Here is a 24,545-nt window from a genome sequence, read left to right as displayed (position 1 = left end):
TAAATTCACACCATTTGCGGTGTAATTGCTTCAAGTTGGAGAGATTATGACTCGCTCAGAAGATGAAGTGTAACTCCGATTGCTTGAAACAGGGTTGTAATGGAGATGAATTAGCGGTTCTTGCGAGATCGGTGCAGAACAATGCGTGTGCGACCAGCACGAGCCGAGCAGATCACGCTCGCAGCAGCTGTTTATCATCTGTCGGTGGCAAGCAGGCCTCCGGAGATAAACCCACCGTACCTCAGCTACTCTATTTCCAGCCACAGAGACCCGATTGGATGGATGAATGGATCCATTCAAGTCTCTCTCAAAAGCCAATCCCCGACCAAACAAAGTCCACCTGCACCTTATTGTGAATCAATGGAGGGAATGCGGCAGGAGAAGAAAGGACTGATTACTCTGAAATTCATTTGTTTAAAGGTCCAGTGGGGGGGATCTATTAACACAGATGGAGTATGGTATTCAAAGTATGTTTTTACTCGTGAACGATCCCCTCCTGAATACCTTTGTGAGCCACTGTACAAATACCAGCTTTCTACCATCTACCAAAACAAAAACACGAGTTTCCTGCAGAGTTTGTGGCTCCCAAAGGTATTTCTATACATTTATGACTTAATACAATATCACTATATTCAAGAAATATCTATTTTTTTCAAGCAGCAGCTGTCTGTCCAGGATTATTATCTACTTTCATGTTCCATTGCCATCTTGATAACAACCAGTGAGCGGGCTTTGACCTGAAGCCATGAGCGCCGCGACCTCGCTCAGATCGGATTTACCGTACGGCGGAACACGTGAACGGCCCGGGCCCAGCGGCGGCGGCAGAGTCAGAGCCCTCCCGCCGAGACGGTTCAGGAGTCACACTGGGCAACATATGCCATCTCTGTGTGCCCGACTGTCATGTCAGCTTGAGACGAGTCTGCAGTCCAAGTTTCACTTAGCAATTCGTTCATTTGTAATTCATGACCACATCCGGTGAGTCGGAGCCGTGTTAAATCAACCGGAACCGCAGAAAAACTCCCTCAAATGCATAAAAAGAGGATGTGTGCCGATGATTGATTCAAAGTGTTTTTAATGTCATTGTCTGCCCAACTGCACATCTATCGCTGCCATTACTGGGAGATACTGGGTTGAACCTAGCAGGGGATGGATAGGGGCATTTCATAATTGAGATATGATGACTTTCTTTTCCAGATAAGTCAAGCTATCAGCCCGCCCGCTGGAACACAGCACGGCTCATCTCAGCAGCCGTCTTAATGTGTCAGTGCCATTTGGAGTCACTTCTTCCAAAAAACAGAGAGGTGGTCTGAACAGAGGGAGACAGACACAGCCGACAACCGAACAGCAAACGAAGCTGCGTTCAGCAGCGGGAAATGTGGAGAAAGCAGCGAAATGGAGACGTGAATAGCCAGCACCTAAAATGGCTGAATGAACAGGAGGAAATCTAGGTCGGTCTGTCTCTCCCACTTCAAGGAACGTTGAGGGAAGTGCCCTACATCACCGCCGCTGTGGACACTTTGAGGCCGCCGCGCCGTCGTCGGGCCACTCCTCCTCCGACCGCGGACGACTCAAACTGATGGACTACAACACAGCAGTAAAATTTGCATTCATTTCTCCCTGCAACCGCTCCGCATGCTCGGCTGTCCTTGTCAATTATTCTCCTTAATTATTTTTTTCCTCACTGTATCAAAAAAGCATTATTTTTCAAGAAATTAATTGGCCCAAAAGTAATAAGGCACCAGTCATCTTTTTAAAGGCAATTTTCTTTTCCATAATATGAAACTGCTAAGAGATAAGTGCATATCAAAGGCTCAGCAGATAGCGCTCATTGCGGCTCTCCTCTCCCACAATTAGCGCGGCTGCCTGCAGAGAGGAGGCATGAAATCTAGGTGATTGGAATGCAAGGAGGTGCCAATGTAATTCGCTGAAAAACGCCATTAACGTTAATCAGGTCTCCAAATGATTGATTACCCCGATGGTTTCTTGCACGCGGGGGCAGCCGTGCATGCATGCCGATGCACGTCACCTGTTGGAGGCATGTCAGAGCTGAACGTCGAAGGCGCCGACGCGTCTATCGTCACGCTTTTTTTTTTATCAGCAGGTTGCGACGGTTCCCCGTTAATAAGAACGGCAGATTGAAATATTGCGAGTCCTCGCAGAGTCGCAGTGGCAGACGTATGGATGGGGAAAGCTGCGACGGCAAATATATATCTTGATCTCTCTCCATTCAGAGATAAGTTCGTAGAGGGTCACAGAGGCCAGAAGATAGTTCGCCGGGGAAAGTGACAAATATATTGTCTCTCTTGCGAGACAGTGGGAGGTTGTTTTTAAATGTCACGGAGACTCTCCAGGTCCGTCCCGGGTCAGGCTGAGCCGCTGATCCTGAACCAGACTGAGAGACTCTTAATGCTGTGTCGCACACACACACACACACACACACACACACACGAGCACGTATAATCTGCCACCTTGAGTCCTCTAAAGGTCCCTAGAGGTGCTACCTTGAGTCTCCTGAATAGTTGAAAACAAACAATGGAACTTCACAAACAGATGGATCTGAAAATAAAAACTTTTCACATCTTCTGGCCATCATTTTCGCTTTTACTGTCGATTTAATGTACTGAGTGACGATGGGAAGTCCTTTGTAGCCTCCAGTCTGTCCTCAGGCTGCCTCGACAGCTTCAAGCAGCTTGTGGTTATCTATTTAGCATTTCAGATGTTATTGTCGTTTCTGTCACACGAATAATTATACTTGTCTCTACAACTTTTCCTCATGATATACTGCAGAGGAGCTTGACTCACCACTCCATCTAGTGGTATGATGTGGTTTTGCAGGTCAGAATTAGTTGCTGGTTAGCTTGACAGCTTCAGAAGTGGGGTTTCCGACCCTGGGAATTGATAGTGTGCTGAAGAAATCTCTCCCAGAACATGACAGCACCTTGTCTTGTCCGGTTTTAGAGAACCTGTGTGAGCTGCAGCCCGGCTGTCTTGTTCTCCGCCGGCAGCAGCGACACCCGGTGTGGTCTTCTGCTGCTGTAACCCCTCGAGGTTCAAGGTTCAACACGTTGGGCAGTGAGAGTTGATCTCCTGAACACGCTGGGGTTAGTGCTGTCTTTCATCTAGAACCAGCCTGTCCATTCTCTGACCTCTGGCAGCAGAACCGCAGCACACTGGATATTCCCTCCCTGTCAGACCCCGGAGATGACGGCGCGTGAAAATCCCAGCAGATCAGCGGTGCCGCCTGGCGCCAACAACCTCGCCACATTCAAAGTCACTCACATCACCTTTCTTCCCCATTATCATGCTCTGTTTGAACTTCAGCCGGTGAACCTGCTCATGTCTTCATGCCTGAATTATTTCAGTTACTTCCATGCGATTGGGCGCCTCGCTGTTTGCATTTAGCAGAGAGTGAATATTTTGCAAACTGTTTAGATTTCGTGTGTCATTTAACTCCTACCGGCGCTGGTGAATTTATCCTTCAATGGTATTTTTTAAAGCCTAGATAAATGAGATTTTAATAACTATAATAACTGATGTCTCAGATGATTATGTGCTTTTTGGTATTTTTTGTATACTTTGCAAGACTGTTTGTCTTTGTAGAGTCTGACTAAAATCTATTCAAGGGTACAATGAAGTCTCTACCCATCAATCTGTGCATATGTCTTTGAGAGGACACCATGACAGCTTCATTCTGATTCCAGTGTTGGACTGAGGTGTTCTAACCTTAAGCAAACACGCCGTTCTCTTAAAATCTCAGGTGAGTGAAGGAGCGTGCTTCTCTCTTCCTCTAATGTCCACTGCACGAGGTGCACTATGAAGAAATTTGACCCCTACGGATTTAACTCCCATCTAACCAATCTTCAACAGCGTGAAAAACTGAGACTGAGAAACTAAAAACCGCACCTCCCGCTGCGGCCTTCCCCATCTGTTTGCCACAGCAGAGCAAACATTACTTCACGTACTCTTTCCTCCTCACCTCCTCCCAGATCCGCCAATAACAAACCCGCCCACCCGCCACCCTCTTTCTCTTCCGCCCGAGCCGAGCGGAAACTCGGTGCAGCCTCCTTCCTTTCGCCAGATGCTGCGGAGACTCCGGGCCGAGCCGGGCTCAGCGGGTGGCTGTCATCCGGGGCTCGCCGTCGGGCGAGTTTATCTGTCACAGAAGAGAAGGCGTCCTTCCACTGCCGCCCCCGAAGCAAGATTAGACACAGTGCACTGCCTCCCTCCACCTCCCCACCTCTCTCCAGACTGTGTTCTTTGCTCCGTCTCCCCTTCAACATTTCCCCTTTTCTTTCGGTCGCCGTCTCCGTCCTCGATCTCACTCACCCTTCCCTCCTGGTATTTGTCAGCCTGCGCTCCACTGAGCCAGGACGTGAACAGGTTACACTATTCACGGAGAGGTGGCCCGCCGAAAAACCGGCCATGCGAGGCACAGATGGGCCTGCGCGTCCGTTCGACAAGACTGTTGACACAGGTTAGAGCATAAAAATGCCCATGATGTATTTCAATCGGGTCTTTCCTGCCGCACTTGACAGCTGGGCGGGTGAAATAATGTCAGATAATGCTTTGTAAAAAAAAACGCCAAAAATACAGGGCTGTCACTGTCAATATCACTCGCTTTTCCCTCGGTACTGAAGCAGCATCTTCCTGACTCTCTGGCCGAGTGTGGGCACTAAGCGCTCGCTCACCGAGGGCAGTTTGTGGAAACCCCACAGAATCCATACAGCGGCCGCATGCACGAGGAGCTCGAAACAAAGTAAAGCCAAAACAAGGCTTAATCCCCCGCCTGCCTGCCAGCCCCGCGGAAGTCCTTTTCCACAGTGAATTTTATAATGAGAGCGTTATCCAACTTGTGCCTTCCCCCAAGTGGCAGCACTGGCGCACAAGAGGAGAGAGAAGGCCCCCCTCCGAGGCTTTTCCAAGCAAAAAGGCATATGCAATGAGTCATGAGGTCCTGCTTCACTCCAAATGACATTAATTGCTGTCCAGGCAGAAGCCTGCTGGAAAACAGCCAACGCATGCGCAGGTTAGAGGCCACTCGGCTCTGGAAGCACTCACTCTTCCCCAATCCACATCATCACGTATTTGACGAGGACAGCCTTTTATCAAAGACAATGAGCCTCATCTTTGGGAGAGAAAATAGGATGAACACGGCGGTTTCTGAGTGAATTTGCCAAATTGGACGAGCGGGTTCGACCATCAAAGAAGTCAAGGGGAAGAACGTCCTCCCCGCTCCTCTCTTCTCCAGCCAGCCTGGCATGTTTGAGCAAGACGGCAATGAATTAAAGATAATGTGGGAAGAATGAATTAAGCATGTGCTTTTCAGCCTTTCAAACCAACTTAATCAAAGGAATTCTGGGGAAATTCAGACCGTGGCGGCGGCGGCGGCGATGGGGGGGACGTGCGGAGGGGGTCAAGAGAGCCGTGCTCAACATCTGTCATCTTTGTGCTGACTCACGCTGTCGCGGCCGGAGGCTGCTTGGATCTTCCACGGGGCAAGACTGCAGGGGGCGGGGTGCAGCAGGGGGGGGGTTCACACATCCGTCTCTTGCTGAACAGATCTGCTCGGTGAGCCTTGCCCCTGCTGGGCTTTTTTTTTTTTTTTTTTTTTTTTAAATACTTTATATGTGCACACATCACCATAAGTGGGTCAGACATTTCCCTTCAAAATGCTGTTTTTTTGGTCTGAAACAGGTTTATAAAACAGTTCAAATCAATGAAGCGTGTGCCGTTCCAGCTCAGAAACCACCCATTTCCATTCTGCATCCTTTCATTTTTATTAACCGCGCGCCTTCGACTCCAGACATTGGGCTGGTAAAAAGGTACTTCTGCCCTCGCAAAATGAATGTAATTCGTCGTAAATGTACATTCAGCGTGCTCACTTTCATGTGCACAATTGCTTCAAGTTCCACTTCAGAAATGTTTCTTGAATATTTTCACAGGGCAGGAAACGTTTGATGAGGCTAAGTCCTCTCATTACTGTGAATAAAGTGTGAGAAAGTGCTCGGAGCCAATTCAACCAGCTGGTCAGACGCAGTTAGAGGTATTTACGCTAATGGAGAATTCAATCCTACATTTCACTGGATCGCAGGAAACTGGAAGTCTTAGTTAGAAAGGAAAAAAGTATGGATCGTCCCATCCCCATCCCGTCAGCAGAGGATTTGGGATTTGTTTTCCTGTATAGCACACAGTCTGATTTTGAGTATATTTTTGAACATTTTGATTATTTAGTTTTCAATAATTTGGTATTTTATATGATTAAGTAAACTTTCAAGAATAACATTTAACTAAGGTTATTAAAAGGTAAAGAATTCTAGCAGCAAAATAGGTCCAAAAATGTCCATTCCAAACAAAACTACAACTTTGCTTGAACTGCGTCAACATGAGAAAAAAGAACAACTGCAGACAATGTGAAGAAATCCACAAAACAAATGTAGCATTATCATGAATGCAGTCAATGTTAGAGCCACAGCTGCTTAATTCTCTTTGTTGATTGTGTTTCTGTTTTTACTAATTGTAATAGTACTAAATGCACACATATATAGTGAGTGAGATTTAGAATCGAGCCTTGCTTTGTACCATTTTTACAGTGAAACTTTGCTGGAGGTGCTTCTGAACTTATTAAACTTGCAAAATCCACACAGTCATTCATGTATTTCTTTAAAATCCCGGCAATGCTTGAGGAGTCTTATTACATTTACATGCAATTTACAACTATAGTGTCAACAAACACGATCACTATTTTGCCTTTCTGGCCTGGAACTGACTTTCACTGGATGTTTCATGAAAGAATACCCCTGAAATCTTTGGTAAACGGGGCCTAATTTAGCAAGCAAGTCGAGGCACTGCAGCCTTGCAATCGCACTTCTGTACCACAAGACGGTGTAATGAGTAAAATCCAACAGTCCAACAGAAAGTATGCATTTTCCACATAAATAAGATAATAGCTCAAAGTCTTAGAAGTTCATAACAAAATAAACTCCAAAACTAAACTCAGTACATCAATCTTGCATACTGCACCTTCAAGGAGCTGAGCTCTGGAGACGCTAATGAGCAGAATTCAGAGAAGGCAGCAGCGCCAGAGTTTTCTCCTTTCACTCATTGATTTCACCCCTGCACCCTTAACCTTTCGACGATCCCTTATACAAACTCTGAACTGGCCAGAAAATCCTCTAATCGCTGCACACACATGCACACGCGCGCCTCGGAGCAACTCAAAGGATCTCTGGGAGATTAAAAAAAAAAGAAAGGTCAGAAACCTATTGGTCGACTTGGGCGCCCGATAAGACTGCATCCTATTGGGGGCTGTGGCCTCTTTGGAGCCAGCTTTGACCTGAAAGAAAATCGAGTGTGTGTGTGTGTGTGTATGGGAACTGGAGCTTCAACTAAAAATAGAAAATACATTGTTGTTTTTTTTTCTTTATGCCCTTCCAACCACAATAAGGAGACAGAGGAAATGGCTGAGGCCGCTTGCAGGAGCAGAACAAGAGATGTGGGCTGTCATGTCCTTGGCCATCTGCCCCGCAGAACGTTTGAGGATCAATAAAACTCTGACATTCACTCTATAACCTTCAGCGATTCAACGCTTATAATAATTCTATTCAGGAGCCGTCCGGTAGGAAATATCTTTCATCCCCGCAGATTGGTATTCTGATGATTCCGCCTTCTTGAAAAAGTGATATAGTCTGTTTTTTTGTCTGCTTGTCAATGGAGCTTTGTCATGGTGAAAGTCAATAATAGGAGGCTTAAATAAATACCGGGTTGCAGTCGGTGAAATGCTCTCATACTTTCTTTGGCTTTCCATTCGGGAAGGAGCTTCACACTCACATATGATCCTTTTCTTTATCAGTGAGAGAGAAAAATAACTTTTTTTTACCCCCTTTTTGAACCAGCAGGTGCTTAATCTTTAGTGTGTATGTAAGCAGTTGTGAGTGTATGTGTGTGTGTGTGATGCTGCGTTGTTGCTGTTTTTTTTTTCTTCTTCGTCTTCTTTCCACTAGATTTATTTTCTAATGTTGATGCTCATCACTCGAGCAAGACCCGCAATTCATCATCCCGCCGTCTTTCCCTCGTGTCGATAATCCAAAACGGGAGTCAATTTGCCGAAGTGTGAATCCCTTTCTTTGATTGGGTTGTGCGCTCCGCGTGTGTCTCAGGTGAGCGACGGTAACTCCGAGCCTTCAGGGAGGATTTAGCAGCGTCTCTGGAGCCGAGGTGGCATCTGGCCCCCGCGCGCCGGAAGAAACACCTCAGTCAATCCCAAATCCCTCTGATCTTTCATTAGGCGCTCGTCACGGGCCGCCCCGCCCCCTTCGTTCGGGCGCGCACGCCGTCGAGTCGACAATCGCATAAATAGAGGAAATTATGAAGCCGCTGACTGCGGCGGGATGTTTGATCTCGGGAAGCATCTGTCGCCGTCCAGGAAAGTACAGCGACGCACTTATTAGGAGCCGGGACCAGAACTGAGCTGTAACCGAGTGGCTGATACGGGGAACATCTTATAAGATAGCGGCTCTTTTTTTTTCTTCTTTTTCTCTACACATCAAGCAGAAATATACAACAGCACTTGGAGTCGACTGGATAATATTCAGCTTTTAGACCCAGACTTACTGAAAGAGGCTCTTGAGCTTCTATAGAGGTGATAGTAGGTTCACCAGCTCATTCAAGGCTGATATTTTGATTCTTTCTCAGATACCAAAGCTGTGAAAACCCGTAAAATACATTCTACAGAAATCTTTTCTTTAACCCCTTCCTGACCTGTTCTCTTTGTGTTTTGTGAACAGTTTGAAGGAGCCACACAGGAACCAGCCTTCGCTGCTAGATGGGCACCAGAGCGTCTAAAGGAAGACGGGGATAGAGCTGCGTTGCTCAGGAAAGGCCAGCTGTGTGCTGGAATTGATGTGCACTGCAGGGATGTGTGGGGATTCACAGATACCGATACCAGTATCAGGTCTGATGTGTCACATATTGATGAGACAGGAATGGAATCTTTAGATTCATGTATGTGTCAAGATGGTAACCTGTGAATTCTGGCTCCATGTTCACCACTGGAGCTTCCTGTTCTCCTGTCATGCCTGAGATATATCTGTAGAAGGGTGATCTTTGCCCCCGAGGAAGGCTGGAAGGCTCGAGCACGTCAGGCTGAGCGCCCTTTGGTCTTCACTGTCTCCTTGGTAATTCAGACTGAAGAGCTTTAACATTCACTGCTGTGCAGATTGACAACAAACAGGAAGTGTGGCTTCAGGAAGTATGAGTCAAACATGTGTGATGTGTATAACAAATTTGGGGTCTTGTTTACATGACAATGGTGCTCAGAGCCACTGAAAATGCAACTTTTTGAAAATCCCATGTTGTTGTTTTGTTTTTTTCAGGAGTTTAGCCCATGGGTCTGCAACCTTTATGACCAAATGAGCCATTTTTGTGACTTTCTGCAAAGTAAAGTTGGTTCAGAGCCGCAAAATACATTTAACCTTTAAAAAGAGGCCAATGCAACTCATGGAGTTTCATATACAGTTTGGATGCACAAACAAAAAACTATATCTTATGATACATTTTATTTTATTTCACCTGATTTTAAGTTTTGATCTTCTTTTAAAGCATTTTTTGACAATTTGGAAATTCTAGTTGGCTTAAACATTCTACCTCCTTTTAAGCAGGTTTGCAGGTTTTTTCCAACCATATTTAATTTTCTTCTTTTATAATTTCAAGACATTTCAGGCTTTTTAAGCCGTTCTATCACTTTTCTACAAAAATGTTGAAGTGGGAAAAAATGTTTTTCCCCAATTTTACCTTTTTTTTAATCCCTTTTGAACCAAAAGGAGACTAATCATTTTGAACAGAACTGTGTTGCGTAGCTGTAACGAAGATAAGTTCACTCATGTTTTATGTTGTGAAAGCTACCGCAGAGGGACTAAAGAGCCACAGGTTGCAGACCCCCGAGTTAGCCAATACTAACAGATAATTTGGAATATTGTGGTAAACTTCATGCAATCCTGTGTGAAAAGGCCAGCCCACATTAATAAATAATGTCTCAAAGGAACATTTTTAAGTTACTCTGCTGTAGGTTCATACCTTTAATTCACTGAGCTCTATTGTTGGAACACTGAGACACACTGCAGAGGTTGGAAGGTCTCATAGCGCTGCAGTGAGCACGTTCTGCACACACCTCGGCGTACGTAACCCGGCGATAACCCGGCACAACCTCCACCGGGGGCCTCGGTGGTCGGAGACCGTTTTCAGATTCAGACAGACTGGCTGACCGGCTGTGAGCTCTCTATCCAGCCTTTAGTGTGAAAACAGTGGTGCCGAGGCACTGTTGCAGAGGAGGAAAGACAGAGAGATGAGAAGGAGTGAGAGAAGGGGAGGGGGAGACGGAGTGAGACGGAGAGGCAACACATAATTTGGAATTCACAGCCAATGTGCTTGTGTGCTGAGACCTATCTGAGCCAAGTTTGTCTCTGATCCTGCGCTGAATTCTAAAATACCCACATCTCTATCTCTCTCCCCACCTCTGCTCATTCCCATTTTTTCCCCCCCTCCTCTTCCCCCCTCTCTCTCATTCAGACCCTTGTATTTGTTCTACTTTTGGATGTACACGATGCTCCACTCTGCGCCTCTTTCATCTTCGCCTTCTGTCTCTTCATCACCGTGCGAATGGGATTCATGTCCGACCACGAAGCTGTGAAAGCAGGGGCGCACCCCAGAGGTTTGGCTGTCAGGGAGCAGAAAAGAGATGGAGGCAGGCGTCTCTTGTTTGTTGTTCCTCATTGAATTTTTCATCTTAATCCATGAAATATACATCGGCGAGGCCGGGGTGAAGGCCGCGGCCCACACGGGTACATTGTAATAATGCTGCTGTGTTTGTCCAACTGCGGCGGTTATTACTGGCTGCCGCTCGCCGGCGAGGGCGGCGGCGGCGATCGCAGGGTCTGCTCCATAAACTGTTATCCCAGAAGTGCCTTGGGTTGACATGGATGACTGACAGGCAGCTGTCCCCGAAGAGCCCTCCTATCATGTTTGGAGTGTCGGTGGCAGTGTAGCGTGGTGTGAGAATTTGTCGAAGGAGCCTGTGGAAACGTGTGTGTGTGTGTGTGTCTCCACTGTAAGCGTACACGGGTGCAGCGAGAAGAGCGAGAAAGAAGAAGGTGAGCACGTGGGCGGGTGTGCGTGTGTGTGTGTGTGAAGGAGAAAATAAAGAGCACCGGCTCTTGTGTGACATATGTTTGTGTGGATTCATGCATGAGCTGTTTGAAGAGATACAAGACATTAAAAAGAAGAAAAAAAAAAAAAGGCTTTCAGTGTAATGTGTGTTTTAGTGTGTCTGTGCAGCTCGTTCCTGTGTTTTCAGTCGCGAGGCTGAAGTCGTTAATTATTGATGACCACGGGCATCAAAGTCCCACTCCTCCGCCCGGGATTATTCACTGTCAGCTCAGGGATGTGAGGAAGCCCGCTCCTCTCGCCACACGTGAAAACAGGTAAATAATCAGCACGTAAACCCGGTTTCTGCTCTGTTCTATAACCCGTTGGCCATTCATTTTCATACAAACCGATTTTGAGCTAACTGAAGCTCATTTAATGCAGAAATCCTGTCGCAGTTTTTGAAATGAGCTCAGTGTTAAAAAAAAAAAACAACAACAACAAAAAAAAGTGCATTACACGCCAACCGACCAGGATTACCAACCGGCCTGAGCAGACGACCGCCCCGAGGCCCCAGACTCCCTGGAGCCCCGTTAGGCCCCTGCTGACTACGTGTCAGTTGGTAGTCGGTAATTAATTGCTTTTTTTCCTCCTCTCCCTCCTCCCATTAATTTCACACAGCTACACAATAAATAAGCAGGTGGTCCTGAAATGTTCAGATTGGCTTGTGGCACCAGTCACAGAGAAACTTCATTAACTTTATTAATTCCACACGGTCGTTTACTCTGTGCTCATACTTCTTATTGATGGTGGCGAAGCCTTTTCCTAACATATGTCTTTACCGACTGACTGGAAATCAGAGAAAACTTTAGACTTTCTTCAGTCTGCATGTTCTCCCCACGCACGCGTGGATTTTCCTCCAGTCACTCCTGTTGTTGAAAGTCATGAGGCTCATTGATTAGATGATGGATGGGAAGATCCCAGCCGCCAGCAGGAATATCATCCACTAATGCGAAACACACGAGGATTCGCCTCTCCTTCACTTTTATAACGCTGTACTTTTCTGCCTCGGTACACTTGAAACATGTGCTTTAATGAGTTTAATTACTCGTTTCAATAGCCGGTTAGCACTAATTTGTCATCAGTAAATAAGTGATGATATTGAATCTCAGGACGATGAGTCGTTCAGAGATATTTTATAAAAATATCTCCACACTCACCAGCTACGTCTTATACACTAAAGAACCAGTTAATACATTATATAAAATACTTTATAAGATTAGTTCCTGTTTGCATGAAGATAATTTGCATTTGAGTGAATTTTAACGCTGCTAGATGTGCATTCTGAACTCTTGCACTTCAGAAATCCGAGACTTTTGCTTGAAACGCAGAATTACGATTTGATTCGCCGCCGCAGCAGCAGCAGGTGTCGGTAAAAAGATTAATGGAGCCTCAGCTTTATTTACATGTCTCGGTAAGCCGTGACAGTGTGACAGAGAGCTGGCAAGTATGGCAACAGGAAGCAGCTGAGCACGATTCAGCCGAGTGGCGCAAACCGACGACAGTGAAAGAGAAGGAAAACGGATCTTTACTACGATGGTGTCGGTCCTTTAAAGTCTTGGTCTCTTCTGGGATTCTCTGATCTACAACAATAGTGGACACACTCACTTTCAGCAACACATACGTTTATCCGTCTTGCTTTATGTTCTCTTATCCATACTTTGTTTCAACATGTGCCAGTCTAATTTAGACAGACTGAGCAGACAAAGCCTCAAGCAGCCCTGTGAACTCTGACCTTTGGTTTGGTGTTTTCGCCAGTTAATCTCAATTTGTCATTCCAGGAGTCACCAGAAGGCCTCTGCTAATTATTTGATCCCATAATACCACCAGCTCTCCTACTTTAGATACAGCCACATATTAAAAGTAACACGGTTGGTTGTATAACCAGAGAAATCTGAATAATAAAGGCGGGGGAGGTAACAATGACCTTGCTGTTCAGCCTCATAAAAAATATTTACCAACAAAGTTAGAATAACACTGACTTGTGTACCGTGAGCGCAACTGGTAGTGAAAACAGCTGTGAGATGTATTTCCCCCCCTCCGGCATTTTATTTCCGTGGGGGGGGGGGAACCGAATGCAGGAGGTGAGAAAATACAAAGTCAAATAAGAATCTGTAATGTTATCGGAGGCCATGAGCCATAACCAAGATAATATCTGTCTCTCCCGGCCGAGGCGGGGTAACCTGATAGAGGCGATGCATTGCCCGGCATACACGAGCTGATGCACACAGGTACACATCAAACATCTTATATTAGGTCTGTCAGAAGGGGAGGTGGGGTGGGGGGGGGGGGGAGGTCGGTGGGGGGAGGGGCTGAGATGGGAAAGATGGATGGGGGAGAGGTGGGAATGAGTGCGAAGAAGGGGATGAATTATGCATCCGTACTTCCGCATTAATTCATTAGAAAAAAAAAATGCATGCATTTGTGCATGTATGCATATAATGTAAAAAAAAAAAGAAAAAAAAGAAAAAAAAAAGGAGCAGCACGCCAGGTGGAATATAACATTTACCATCGGCAGCCAGTCGTCTCATTCCACATCTTGTGTCTGAGTGTCTGCACTCCGGTTTTCAATTATCCTGCAGTCGCACCTTTTCTCCCGCAGAATTAGCATGAGGGGGAAACTCAAGAGCATAATGGAACGGCGTGAGCCTTGACTCCATTAAACACCCGCCTGGCTGGATGTCAACGTATGCTTTTTTTAGACGGACGTTTGGGTTTCATACGCGCTGATTGAGACATTTAAAACAAATGCATGTGGCCATTTACTGACGGATTGGAAAGTTTTAAGAAACCATTAACGTAGGGGAAAAAAGGATTTTACTCCGAGGTGGAACGGTGCAAAGCATAAAAATGTCACTACTAACGTGACTCGTCAGTGAAGCGTTTTAAGGCCCCGCTAACGTCGCTGCAAATCAAATTAAATCATCCTCGTTAGGACTGAAATGTTAAAAGCAAACAAACAAGAAGCAAACTAGACAACGGGGAGTAGAAAAGTTGAAAGTTCAAACTCGGCTTTTTTAGAAGCTCTCAAATCATAATCAGCGCTTTAAATGTCACTCTCATCCACGAGCTGACACTGGGAGCTTTCACTGGAGTGACTTTGCGTGGCGAGCAGCACATTTCCACATTACCTGTAACAGGGACCGCGTTGTCCTCGAGAAAGTCGTTAACTTGTCAGGTGCCTCGCCGCTGTTTTCTCTCTTAATTGGAAACTGAAATGGCTGCCAGACACGAAACTTGACGGAGCGTCCTTAAAAGTTTCGGCTCTCGGCTCCCGACTTGTCACCTCCGAACGTCTCCGAAGAGCCGAGTTAATCTGAGCTCGGCGAGCCGGGCCTCAACTCGCTCACCTCAGATGAACAATGGAGGACAGAAGAGAGAGGAAGCGGCTCTCCGGCGCCTCGGTGCCATCAAACGGTTAATCCTCTGATCAAACCGGGGCCGCAGTTCTTGGGATTACTTAGAAGATGACTTACTTTGAAGACAATGATGTGGATGTACAGAATATGCTAAATTTATTGGCTTTTTTTTTTGTTTTTTTTTTTGTATTTTTACAGCCACTAATGAATATAACTGATGCCAGCGTAAGTCATAAAACTGTCTTCAAAGAAGAAGAAGAAAAAAAAAGAAGCAGTTTCTCATGACAGATCTGAAACTCCAGCCTTTTAACGGAATTTCGCCGATCACTGGTGGATTAGTCACAGCGTTAGGGTTGTGTTAATTGTCTGCGGTTGTTTGTGGAAAGCGCTTTCGCTGCTGCTCTGAATCCGGTGGCACGGCGGAGACTGAGAGGGATTTTTTTTTTGGTCCTGGTGTGTTTGTGTGTTTCGTCTCTGGTTAATCTTCACCTGCAGTCATGTGCGGTCCCTGATGAGAGACGGTGTGACTCACGTCAGGCTTAGAGCTCTCCTGTCGTGGATTTACACTCACACACACACACACACACACACACACACCGCAACGTTGCCATAAGTTCCCCCCGTTTTGACTCTAAAAAGTCGTGAGCGATGAAAACACACTCGACACGACAGCTTTCGGCTCTTTATAGGGGCTCAGGTTGGTATTTTTTACTGCGCGGTGACAGGAAGCCTCCTCCCCCCGTCCTGCCCCGCGCATCCAAATCGAGCCAACCTCGTAAATGAGATCTCGGCGATGGCGAAATGTTGCGCTCACCTCGGCAAATTACCCCGAATCACCCCTCGGATTTCAAACCGAGCATGCAGTTGTTCTTAGCAGTTAAAATGTAAACACCACAATCAGCATTTTAATTCACGATTGCCAAACAAGCCGTGAGCTAATCACGGAGAGGAGATAATGAAGAAAGCGAACGCGGTGGGGGGAAGACTGAGAGGGAGGCTGGTGATTGCGCCGGGCCTCCGATTGTCTTGTTTTTCTCTGCACTGTGGGCTCGGGGTGTTTCAGAAAGTGCCCCGTGTGCTGATTCTGAGGGTCGACTGCGAGTGCGAGGCGCTGAAGTCGCAGTCAAGGTCAGTGAAAGACTTGACGGAAGTATCTGCATGCAGCGCAGAGCCGCAGTCATTTCTCTTCCTGTCGGCGTCAGAAGCTCGGCCATTTCAAACGCTGAAAGTGTTCCGCTATTGACTGAAGTGCACAGATCCTCCAGTAGCGGCCCAATAATTGTAAAGGCTAAAGTAATGGCCGTGAGCCTGATGAGACCTTTGGCTCGACATATATCCCGAATCGACAGGCGTAATGCCTTTAACCTTTTCTTTGGGATTCATTACCGAACGCAGAATGCTGACAGCAAAGACCTGACGCCTGTCATTAGGAATTATTATCTGAAGGCATTTCAGTGCAGTGAGATCTCCACTCATTCCGCCGCCTCGCCACCGCATACATCTCCCGGAGACCGCAGAGTTGTTTTAGCTGCAAATTAGACGATACCCCCAAGGTGCCACCGCTCCGTCTAAGATTCACCCGACTGCAGAGGACGGAATCTAATGTGCGCCGATGATAACGCTCCATCCGAAACGGCGAAAGTGAAACAAGGCGGTTGTTTATTTTCCTCAAGAAGTAACCAAATCCTCCAAACCTGCAGCTAAATATTCACTCAAGGTCTAATGAATTATTTATTCTTCACCTGCGGCAAAACACAGTCCAACTTTCTTATTTGGTTGCCGTTCAATAGGAGTGTAATTGTCGAAGAGACAGAGCCAGGCTGAGCATCCATTGTTGCCAGGTATTTTATGGATTAGGGCTGTTACCGTTGTTAATATTCGATGAAACCCGCTTTGTGTGCATACCCTCGGCTGTCAATAAATCATTTGAAATCCCAGCATCGCAGCGTTACCCACGCAGCGTTCAGAACATGCTGCTTCCCTGAATGAATTGGCGAAATCTCTAGGTTTTTTTTTTTTTTCTTCTATTAATACATTCATTATAGCGTGTGAGACGAGAGGAATGGAGACACTCACCGCCCGACCGTTTGCAGCCAAAATTACCGGCGGTGCCCTGCTTGGCTAGCTGCGTGCTGCGATATCTAAAAAGCAGAATTAAAAATGCATCCCTTCCTTCGCTCAGTCGCTTAGAAACACGCAGGGAGGCGATTTCCCACATCACCTCCATAGTTACCATACATCTATATCGTTTCCCCCTCTGAACACATCGGCACGCACGCACCTACACACTCCCATCCCAGTGCACTGTAAAGGCAGCGCCAAACGGCCCGCTGTTGGCCCTCATCTCAGCGCGGCAGATGGCTGCTTTTCTGCACCACATGGCCGGCACTCAGGAGATGAGGGGAGCTCTTTAAGAAGAAAAAGACTTTCAATCTGCTTTAGAAACTGTAGCTCCACCTCGCTATCACCTCTTTTTGTTTTTTTTTTGTCTTCTCTTCTCGTGATCGAGCGGCGACCGGCAGCAAGTCGTGCTTCTAAAAAGTGCTTCTGCGTACGGCTTGACGCCGCGCGTCGATCGAGCTGCTGTTGATGATTATATAAATGCTTAGACTTATGCAAACGAGTCATACACAAGGTCGCCGTGTGAAATTTTTTAGATGCGGCATGGAATCGCAGTCGACCGGCCAGGACTTCCAACTCGCTGCGCCCCGATTTCTATCATGTTCCTCCAACATGTGGGAACGCGCTGCATATGTATGGAGAGGCGCATTCATTATTCATGCTGAGAGTTAGACTGTGGTGGGGAAGTGGGGTTATTCTGGAGGAGGGTAGTGAGCTCAGACTTAAAGTCGGCGAGTTGTCCATATCTTTTTCTTTTATGGGCCCGCATGGTTTGTATAATTCAGCTGGAGCACAGCGGGATAAGTTTGGCCTAAAGATTTCCGCGAGGAAAGGAATGATTCAGACGGCGGTGGTCCGACCAGAGAACGCCGCTCTTGAGTAAACATGCAGTACGTACGATGTGGAGCATGATGTAGTCTCCCAGACGAGGGGCGCTGTCGATGCGGACCAGGATGCCGTCTTTGATGGTCGTGCTGAAGCCCACCGCCAGCCGGTCCGTCCGCGTGCTCGGCCTCTCGTTATTGGGCCACGTGTACGTGATCAGACCTCCGCCCTTCCCAAAGATGTAGGTGGTGCCAGCTGTGAGAATTAGAAGAAGCAAAAAAGTCGGAATTAGACTTGTTGCAGAGCATCTAAGAAGCAGAGAAGCAGGTGAAGTTCAGTTCGGTTATGAACAAACATTGTCTAACTAGACACAGGGGAGCAGAATGTTGTCACAAACAAGGCACGTCGCCGACAAACGCCGATCCAAAATACTCCTATTAGGGTTTTTTGCTGCTGTAATTCCTTCACAGCTGCCTTGCCTCTGCCGCTGTGTAATTGTGTCGAGTTCTATTTTAGGACTGTAATGTTATTCAGCTATCAGCACCTTTTGGGTAGGTGTCAGCGGCTCCCTTGGTGCCATCTCTGACCTATCCGGCTCTTAAATATAGGCCCTTTCCTGGGAATAGCAGCCGGTATGGCCAGAATCGGATCAGTGTCCCAATCCTCATGTATTATATATGAGACCTGCAACCAAAGAACAAAGGTTGGCACAGGAAAGTAGAGGAAGGGGTGTGTGTGCGCGAGCGGGGTTGGGGGCTTGGAAAAACCTACATTGGGTTTAATTTGACAAATGGGGTAGAGGAATAAAAAAGTCCTGGTCCAAGGGGAAACTTTCTTTACATCCACCACAATGCAGATATTTCTCACACTGAAGACTGCGACTGGATCAAGCTCGGCCCTGAGCCACGGAATCTGTGAAAAACTCCTGGATTTCCATTTTTGCCGTCACGTCGAACAGACGGAAACAGAAAGCAAAGCATTAGCATTTGGTTGCGGGGGTCTGATTCATGCCAACGTCTAAACATTCCCTTGGGGTGCGTCAGAATGGAAGCGCCGAGGCCTCGAGCAGCTCAGCCATCTCGTCCACTTTTAGGCAAAGATAATCGAGAGATCAAAGGCATTAGACCTCCAGCAGACACACTCGCGGGTGAATCAATATGGGAGCCAAATCAGACGACTGCGGCCCGAGGAGTGTGCAAAGCACTCAGCCAGGCCTGATGGGGGGTCGCTAATGAATTCTCTGAGTTCTCGCATCGATATATCAATTCATTTTTTTTTTTTTTTTTTTTTGCTCTGCCTCCATCAACCTCTCTGCTTTTTCCTTTCTTCTGCAACACCCCCCCCCACCCCTGCCCACTGACATTTCTCTTCTCCATTCGCTTCCTCTCCAAGTCACCTGAACATCTGCTCGGCTGTGTGATGGGTGCCCAGCTGTCTCTCTGAGCCTCCCCGACGAAGCAGCCAACAATCTGCTCCGTTGGTCCATAATGCCCCGGAGACTTCGCCAGCATATGGAGGCGAGGGACGACGAGAGAGGGAGAGACTCCGCTGACCAGATGAGCATCTCTATTTGCCTTCGGGCGCACAAACAGGTCTGAATTTTCCGCAGCTCAGGTGTCAGCGTTGCACGCCACCGGCTAAGGTCGTTTACGCCGGATGAAAAATACATCAACAAATGAAGCGTCCCAAGCCTCGAACAATGGTTTCGCTTTTTGTGAGTAATAATCAGAAATGGATGGTTGAACGCCGTCGCCGCCTTTAGAGGTACAGTTTTTTTTTCACCTGTTAACAGAGACAATAAAGAAGTCACCTGATTGCTTTTGTTGACATTGCAGAGACTGAAGCCGACGGCTGCACCATGCATCACCCTGTCATCCTCAGCGCTGCGTCATTAGAAACAAGCCTCTGTTGCCACGGAGGCGACAGATCGCAGCCCGCAGCCAGGCTGCGCCGGATCTGGCCCCCGCTGTCTCGCTGCCTCAAAGTTTCTCCTTGCCAAAATAGTTCAGGCAGACTTGGGATCACTTTTCCCCGGCAAACGAGCAAACTTTGCCTATCTCATCTCACACACACATTTTTTTTTTTTTTTTTCTGGAGGGGATGACGATGATGAGCAGCAAAGATACAAGCACCCCGGGGAGCCAATTATCACATTGAGGAGATTTGCTTAGTGTTTCAAGAAGACAATGTTCGCTATGAAATATACACACACACACATACACACACATAAGCAGATAGGCTGACGGAGGCACAAAAGCACATCGTGATGCCCGGGTATGAGAGTGTGCAAACACGTGTGCACACGCACTCAAAACATGATGCCTTCTCACATACAATCACACAAGTGGGTGATTATCTGCACAAGTACAGAGAAGACAGAGAACACCGAGATCGACCGAATGTAACACGTTTCCCCAGCAGCCTGCTGGGCCCAGACTGCGCGCTGACACACGGGGAGTCCGCTGCATATCAATCGGCGTGCACTGCACGGCCACCGAGCGGGACGTCATCATCCTCCACCGCCGAAGATTTCTGAGGTTGGAACAAAGAACGGGGAAGAGAACAAAATCTCCAGGCTCGAGTCCAAGGTTAGGAGTTTATTTTGAATCACTTCAGGAAGAAGGTTTTTCCAGGCAACGGGGCTGCAGCGCTCAAGCCCGCATGTACAGATCAACAACATAATTAACATTGAAGCTATTTTACAAAAAAAAAAAAAAAGACTAATTAGAGGGTGAGGGTAGGCAATCGCACATTTTCACATTTCTAGCACATTTCCCCATGCCCATTCTTATTCACCTCAACTAGCACTTCCTTGGGAATTAACATGCCCCCTTTTTTCAGTTATACCAAAAGCAAAAATAAGACGAAAAAAAAGAGGCTGTGGCTTTTTGCTTCATTAAATCAAAATAAAAACCAACAAGCACGTTCCGCTGCAGAGTGTACTGTACATTAGCATGAGCGGCCCACACTCGTGTTCCCCCAAAATGTGCATCTAATTAAAAGTGTACAACAAATTAAGGCGATGCCTCACAATGTTTTGGAAATAATGCAGATTCATTAGCAAGACAACCTTTTAAGGGAATTCTGTGCAACGGAGTGTGAATCATGATGGGCTTATCATCCTTATTTTGCCTTGATTTGCTTAGTAACAGCACAGAAAACACTTTGGTGCAAGTTCCTGGGTGTTGATCCAAGCGGCTGCATGAAAGCAAAGGAAAAAGCTATTCAGTCTGCTTCAAAGTCACATTCTCTCCAGCTTCATGGCAATTTCTGTATCCTTTATTCCTGCGCTTTTTAATTACAGCAGCCTATTTTCCAGCCGCGCTTGGTCATTCGCCGTGCTCTTTGTCAGGAGCGTGTTGACGAGTTGTCGCCATTGTCACTCACGAGGCCGGCGCGTTAAACAGCGGTGCGCCGAGGAGATGATGTGTCCGATCACACATGAGGCTTTCACAGTTACGGACGCCTGGTGAAAAGCCAACTGCAGGAAAGATATCATCAAAGGAATCAAATCTACAAACAGATTACGGCGCAGGATGTTATTTTGGTGGATCAGAGGGGGACTTTCATCTCTATCTCTGAATAATGTAAGCTAGCTTATGGCCAGTGGGCACTGGAGGGGGGCCATCTGAAATCTAATTGTAGCACATGGGCGCTCCATTGATGGAAGGGCGAAGAGATGATAGAAGATAGCCTGTGTTCTTGAATTTTCTCCTCAATTCACCTGTGAGTGGACAGTAAAAAATGCTTCCATGTCCAAGTGAGTAAATCCAAATTTACCCAACTTGAATGATGACCTGTCAGACAACAGCTGTTTCCTCATGGTTCTCAGGTTCTGTACTCTTTATCTGCAGCTGTTATATTCAGCTTTAAGCTATAATAATTAACTATTTACAACTAGAGATGCACCTACACTGACACCAGTATCGGGTACTGCCTTCGAGAAAAAAAACCAAGAAGAGGTGAGAGCTAGTTGGCGAAACACCAGCAACTTAATCAGCAGTGACATTCAGAGCTGGAGTCAGGACAACGTTGCTCATTAGTTCAACTGCTCAGCACGGGCTCACACACCAGCAATGCTACATGCTAAACATGACTGACACGCTCATTAACAGCGAACTGGAGCGTATGTTCACATCCAGTTCCTGAAAGCAGGAACTGTGCCACACTGGGTCAGACTGGCAGAAGATCGGCAGATTAACTTTAGTGGATGCCCCATGCTCCGCTTCGGCAAGATCTCAATCCTGTGCTGCATGTAAGAGAAACATTTATAATTTGACTTTCTGTGGCATTCACTCTAAATGCATGAATAAACCGCATGTTTGCGGTTTGAACAATAGAGCATGCTTATTAGATTACAGTGTTATTGGTTTTAGTGTCTGCTTGGGACCTTTCTGTGTGGAGTTTGCAGGTTTTACCTGTGCAAACCTGGATTTCATTTCCTCCAGATTCAGAAGACCTGCATGTTAGGTGACCTGGTGCCTGAGTGTGACTGTGATGGACAGGCAACCCGTTCAGGAAGCGTCCCGGCTTCCTGTACGTGTGAAGAGCGAATGGATGGATTGATGGATAGGCTAACTGAGGCCAGGGGAAATGATCGTATGCTTCAAAGGGAAGGAAGAACCTTGAATTGGAATCATTTGACGCACCACTGATGAAACCTGAAAAGGCGAGTGTGTTGGCCGTACAGTGGCGCCAGTGCACTCATGCACTGCTTTCCAGTGCTGTGATTCATTGCATCAGCGGCGAGCCGCCGTTTAGAGACAAACTGTAGATGAGAGACTAGGTCAAAGCCGTGGCCTCTATTTCACGGAGGTCCCCCGAGGCGTGGAGGAGCAGACAGAAGGTCAGGACACCTGTCTGCTGAACAGAACTATGTCCTGTCCTTCAGGCCCCCACGTGACACGACCCAACTAGACAAAAGAGGAAGGGGGAAAAAATAAAAAAAAAGGAGGCGGAAACAGTAGTTTCACACAGTGAAATATCAGGGAAGGTCACTGCTCTCAATACGCGGGACCAGCAGGACCGAGTCTGTTTGGAGGACACAAGATGGCACATTTCAGCGGCGCTCCAGCTCTCAACCTAAATACCAATTAAAAAATATTGAAAAGCACTTAACATAAATAATTCATTTCTGCAATGTGTGCCCGGTGGCCTCGCTCCGTATCGCCCGTTTACACATTAACGAGGCAACAATGTGATCCATAAAAGAGCAAAGCAGCTGCCCTGGCGCGTGTCCGTTAGAGCCGGGTAATTGGTTGCATTCAGACTTCGCACCATGCTGGGATGAAACTCCTCTGTGGAGGGAGCAGACCTGCCGTCAGTCTGTACAAAGACTCCAACGAGGTGGCGGTCAACACTTTGTTTCTTGGAAGGTGGAAGATTCGTGTGTGTTTTTTTGGGGGGGGATGACAGCAAAAGAAAGTGCTGAATGTGTGGACGTCTGCACACACACACACACACACACACACACACACACACACACAAACACACACACATTCAAATGCAATCTGCATAAACATGTGTACATCCCAACTTCTTTTTACACACACACAAGCACACACACTTCATCTTCTTTCTCCTTGCAGTGTGTGTGTGTGTGTGTGTGTGTTGCTTATGTGCTTTTATGTCTTTCCTCTTGTTATCTCTTGGGCTTTCTGCAGCGCCGCCACCCCGGGGGATGAGGAAAGAAGACAAACACGGTTTGATGTGGTCGAATTTTCTGCCATCGGAGAACGAGCTAAAAGAAAGCAAAGCTTAAAGAAGAAGAAAAAAAAAAAAAAACCTCCTGAAAGTGAGATGCAAAATGTAATTGCCTCCTCAATCATGTTCAAAAGAACTCCATCATTACAACACTTTCCCCCCACTGCGCTTCATACATGGGGAATTATTAGGCCTGCTGTCCTTCACACAAACACAATGAAGAAGCATCGACAGAGGAATCGAATTGTGAGATACTGAGCTGTGTAATCACTGGGATTTATCTCCATTTTACAACCTCTTATCATTTCATAATTCATCTTTGCAACTGTTGCCTCTTCCCTCTGGGACAGAGTGAGGGAAGAGACTGGTGATTGAATGTCCTCTCTCTCTTTTTTTGCTCCCGCTCTATCTTCAATCAGCTGCCAGAAGCAAGTTTAGAGGAAAAAGGCTAAGATACAAGACACAGCTGTGTGTGTGTGTGTGTGTGTGTGTGTGTGTGTGTGTGTGTGTATGTGGCTGGACTTTGGTGTATTGCCACACCCACTTCTTGCGGCGGAGCGTCTCTTCGTTGTCACCACACATGCCGACGACGCGGCCCATCTCTCATCAGCGGCGGCAAACAAAACGCAGACACTGACGGATGACAGGCGGCGCGTGGTGACGAATGGCCGCGTAAAGGAGACAGCCAGCCCTGAATGATTTACGCCGTCTGAATCCCCCATTATAATAAGCTATAGCATTACCGCACTGTATGGATTCACGCACCAAAAGGCAGGAGTAATGGAAAGGGCCGGGAAGAGATAGAGCGGTCCGAGCGTGCACGCTGCAGAGCGGGAGAGCACGCTCGGAGCTGTATTAAGACGTATGGGAAAACGGCAAAACTGTACAACGTGAAGAATCGAGACGAGAAGCGTTCCATTGAGTTTTAACCACAGCCACGCATTCCCTCATTACATCTGTTTTGTAAATTTAAGCGATGGAACTCGCATGATGAGTGAAAAGCGAGGAAGTCGCGCCACAAACAGGCCGTGATTACTGCTCAGAGGGTTATTTCCCATTCGCGGCAGCGCGCACACACGCCGCATGGCTTCCTCGACATTGTGTAGCAATTTGCTGGATTCCTATTCTAACTTTATGAGCCAGAGCCCCACTCGCTAATGCAACAAAGCGAGGCAGGGGCTCAAGCTGCCTTGCCTGCTGCCGCCGCCACTATGGTAGTTTGGGCTGTAACGTAGCACCAGCAGCCAGGACGGTAAAGTCTGAGCCGCTGGGCAGCGGGACTGAGCAGCCAAACACTGCAGCGCTACTGTTTGTGCCACAGTTTGCCCAACAATGCCAACC

At 47.0% G+C, this 24,545-nt stretch overlaps 1 protein-coding gene across 1 annotated transcript in view; it reads right to left on the bottom strand.

Moving 5' to 3' along the window:
- Window positions 1–24,545, bottom strand: part of nrxn3b (neurexin 3b) — a 322,512-nt gene that overhangs the window by 56,266 nt on the left and 241,701 nt on the right. The window contains exon 20 of the mRNA XM_030109917.1: window positions 17,575–17,756. Coding sequence (XP_029965777.1) covers window positions 17,575–17,756 — 182 coding nt within the window. The remainder of the gene's footprint in view (window positions 1–17,574; window positions 17,757–24,545) is intronic.

The sequence above is a fragment of the Salarias fasciatus genome, chromosome 15, assembly GCF_902148845.1.
Source record: "Salarias fasciatus chromosome 15, fSalaFa1.1, whole genome shotgun sequence".
NCBI classification, from domain to species: domain Eukaryota; kingdom Metazoa; phylum Chordata; class Actinopteri; order Blenniiformes; family Blenniidae; genus Salarias; species Salarias fasciatus.
This window is presented reverse-complemented; position numbering and strand designations above follow the sequence as displayed.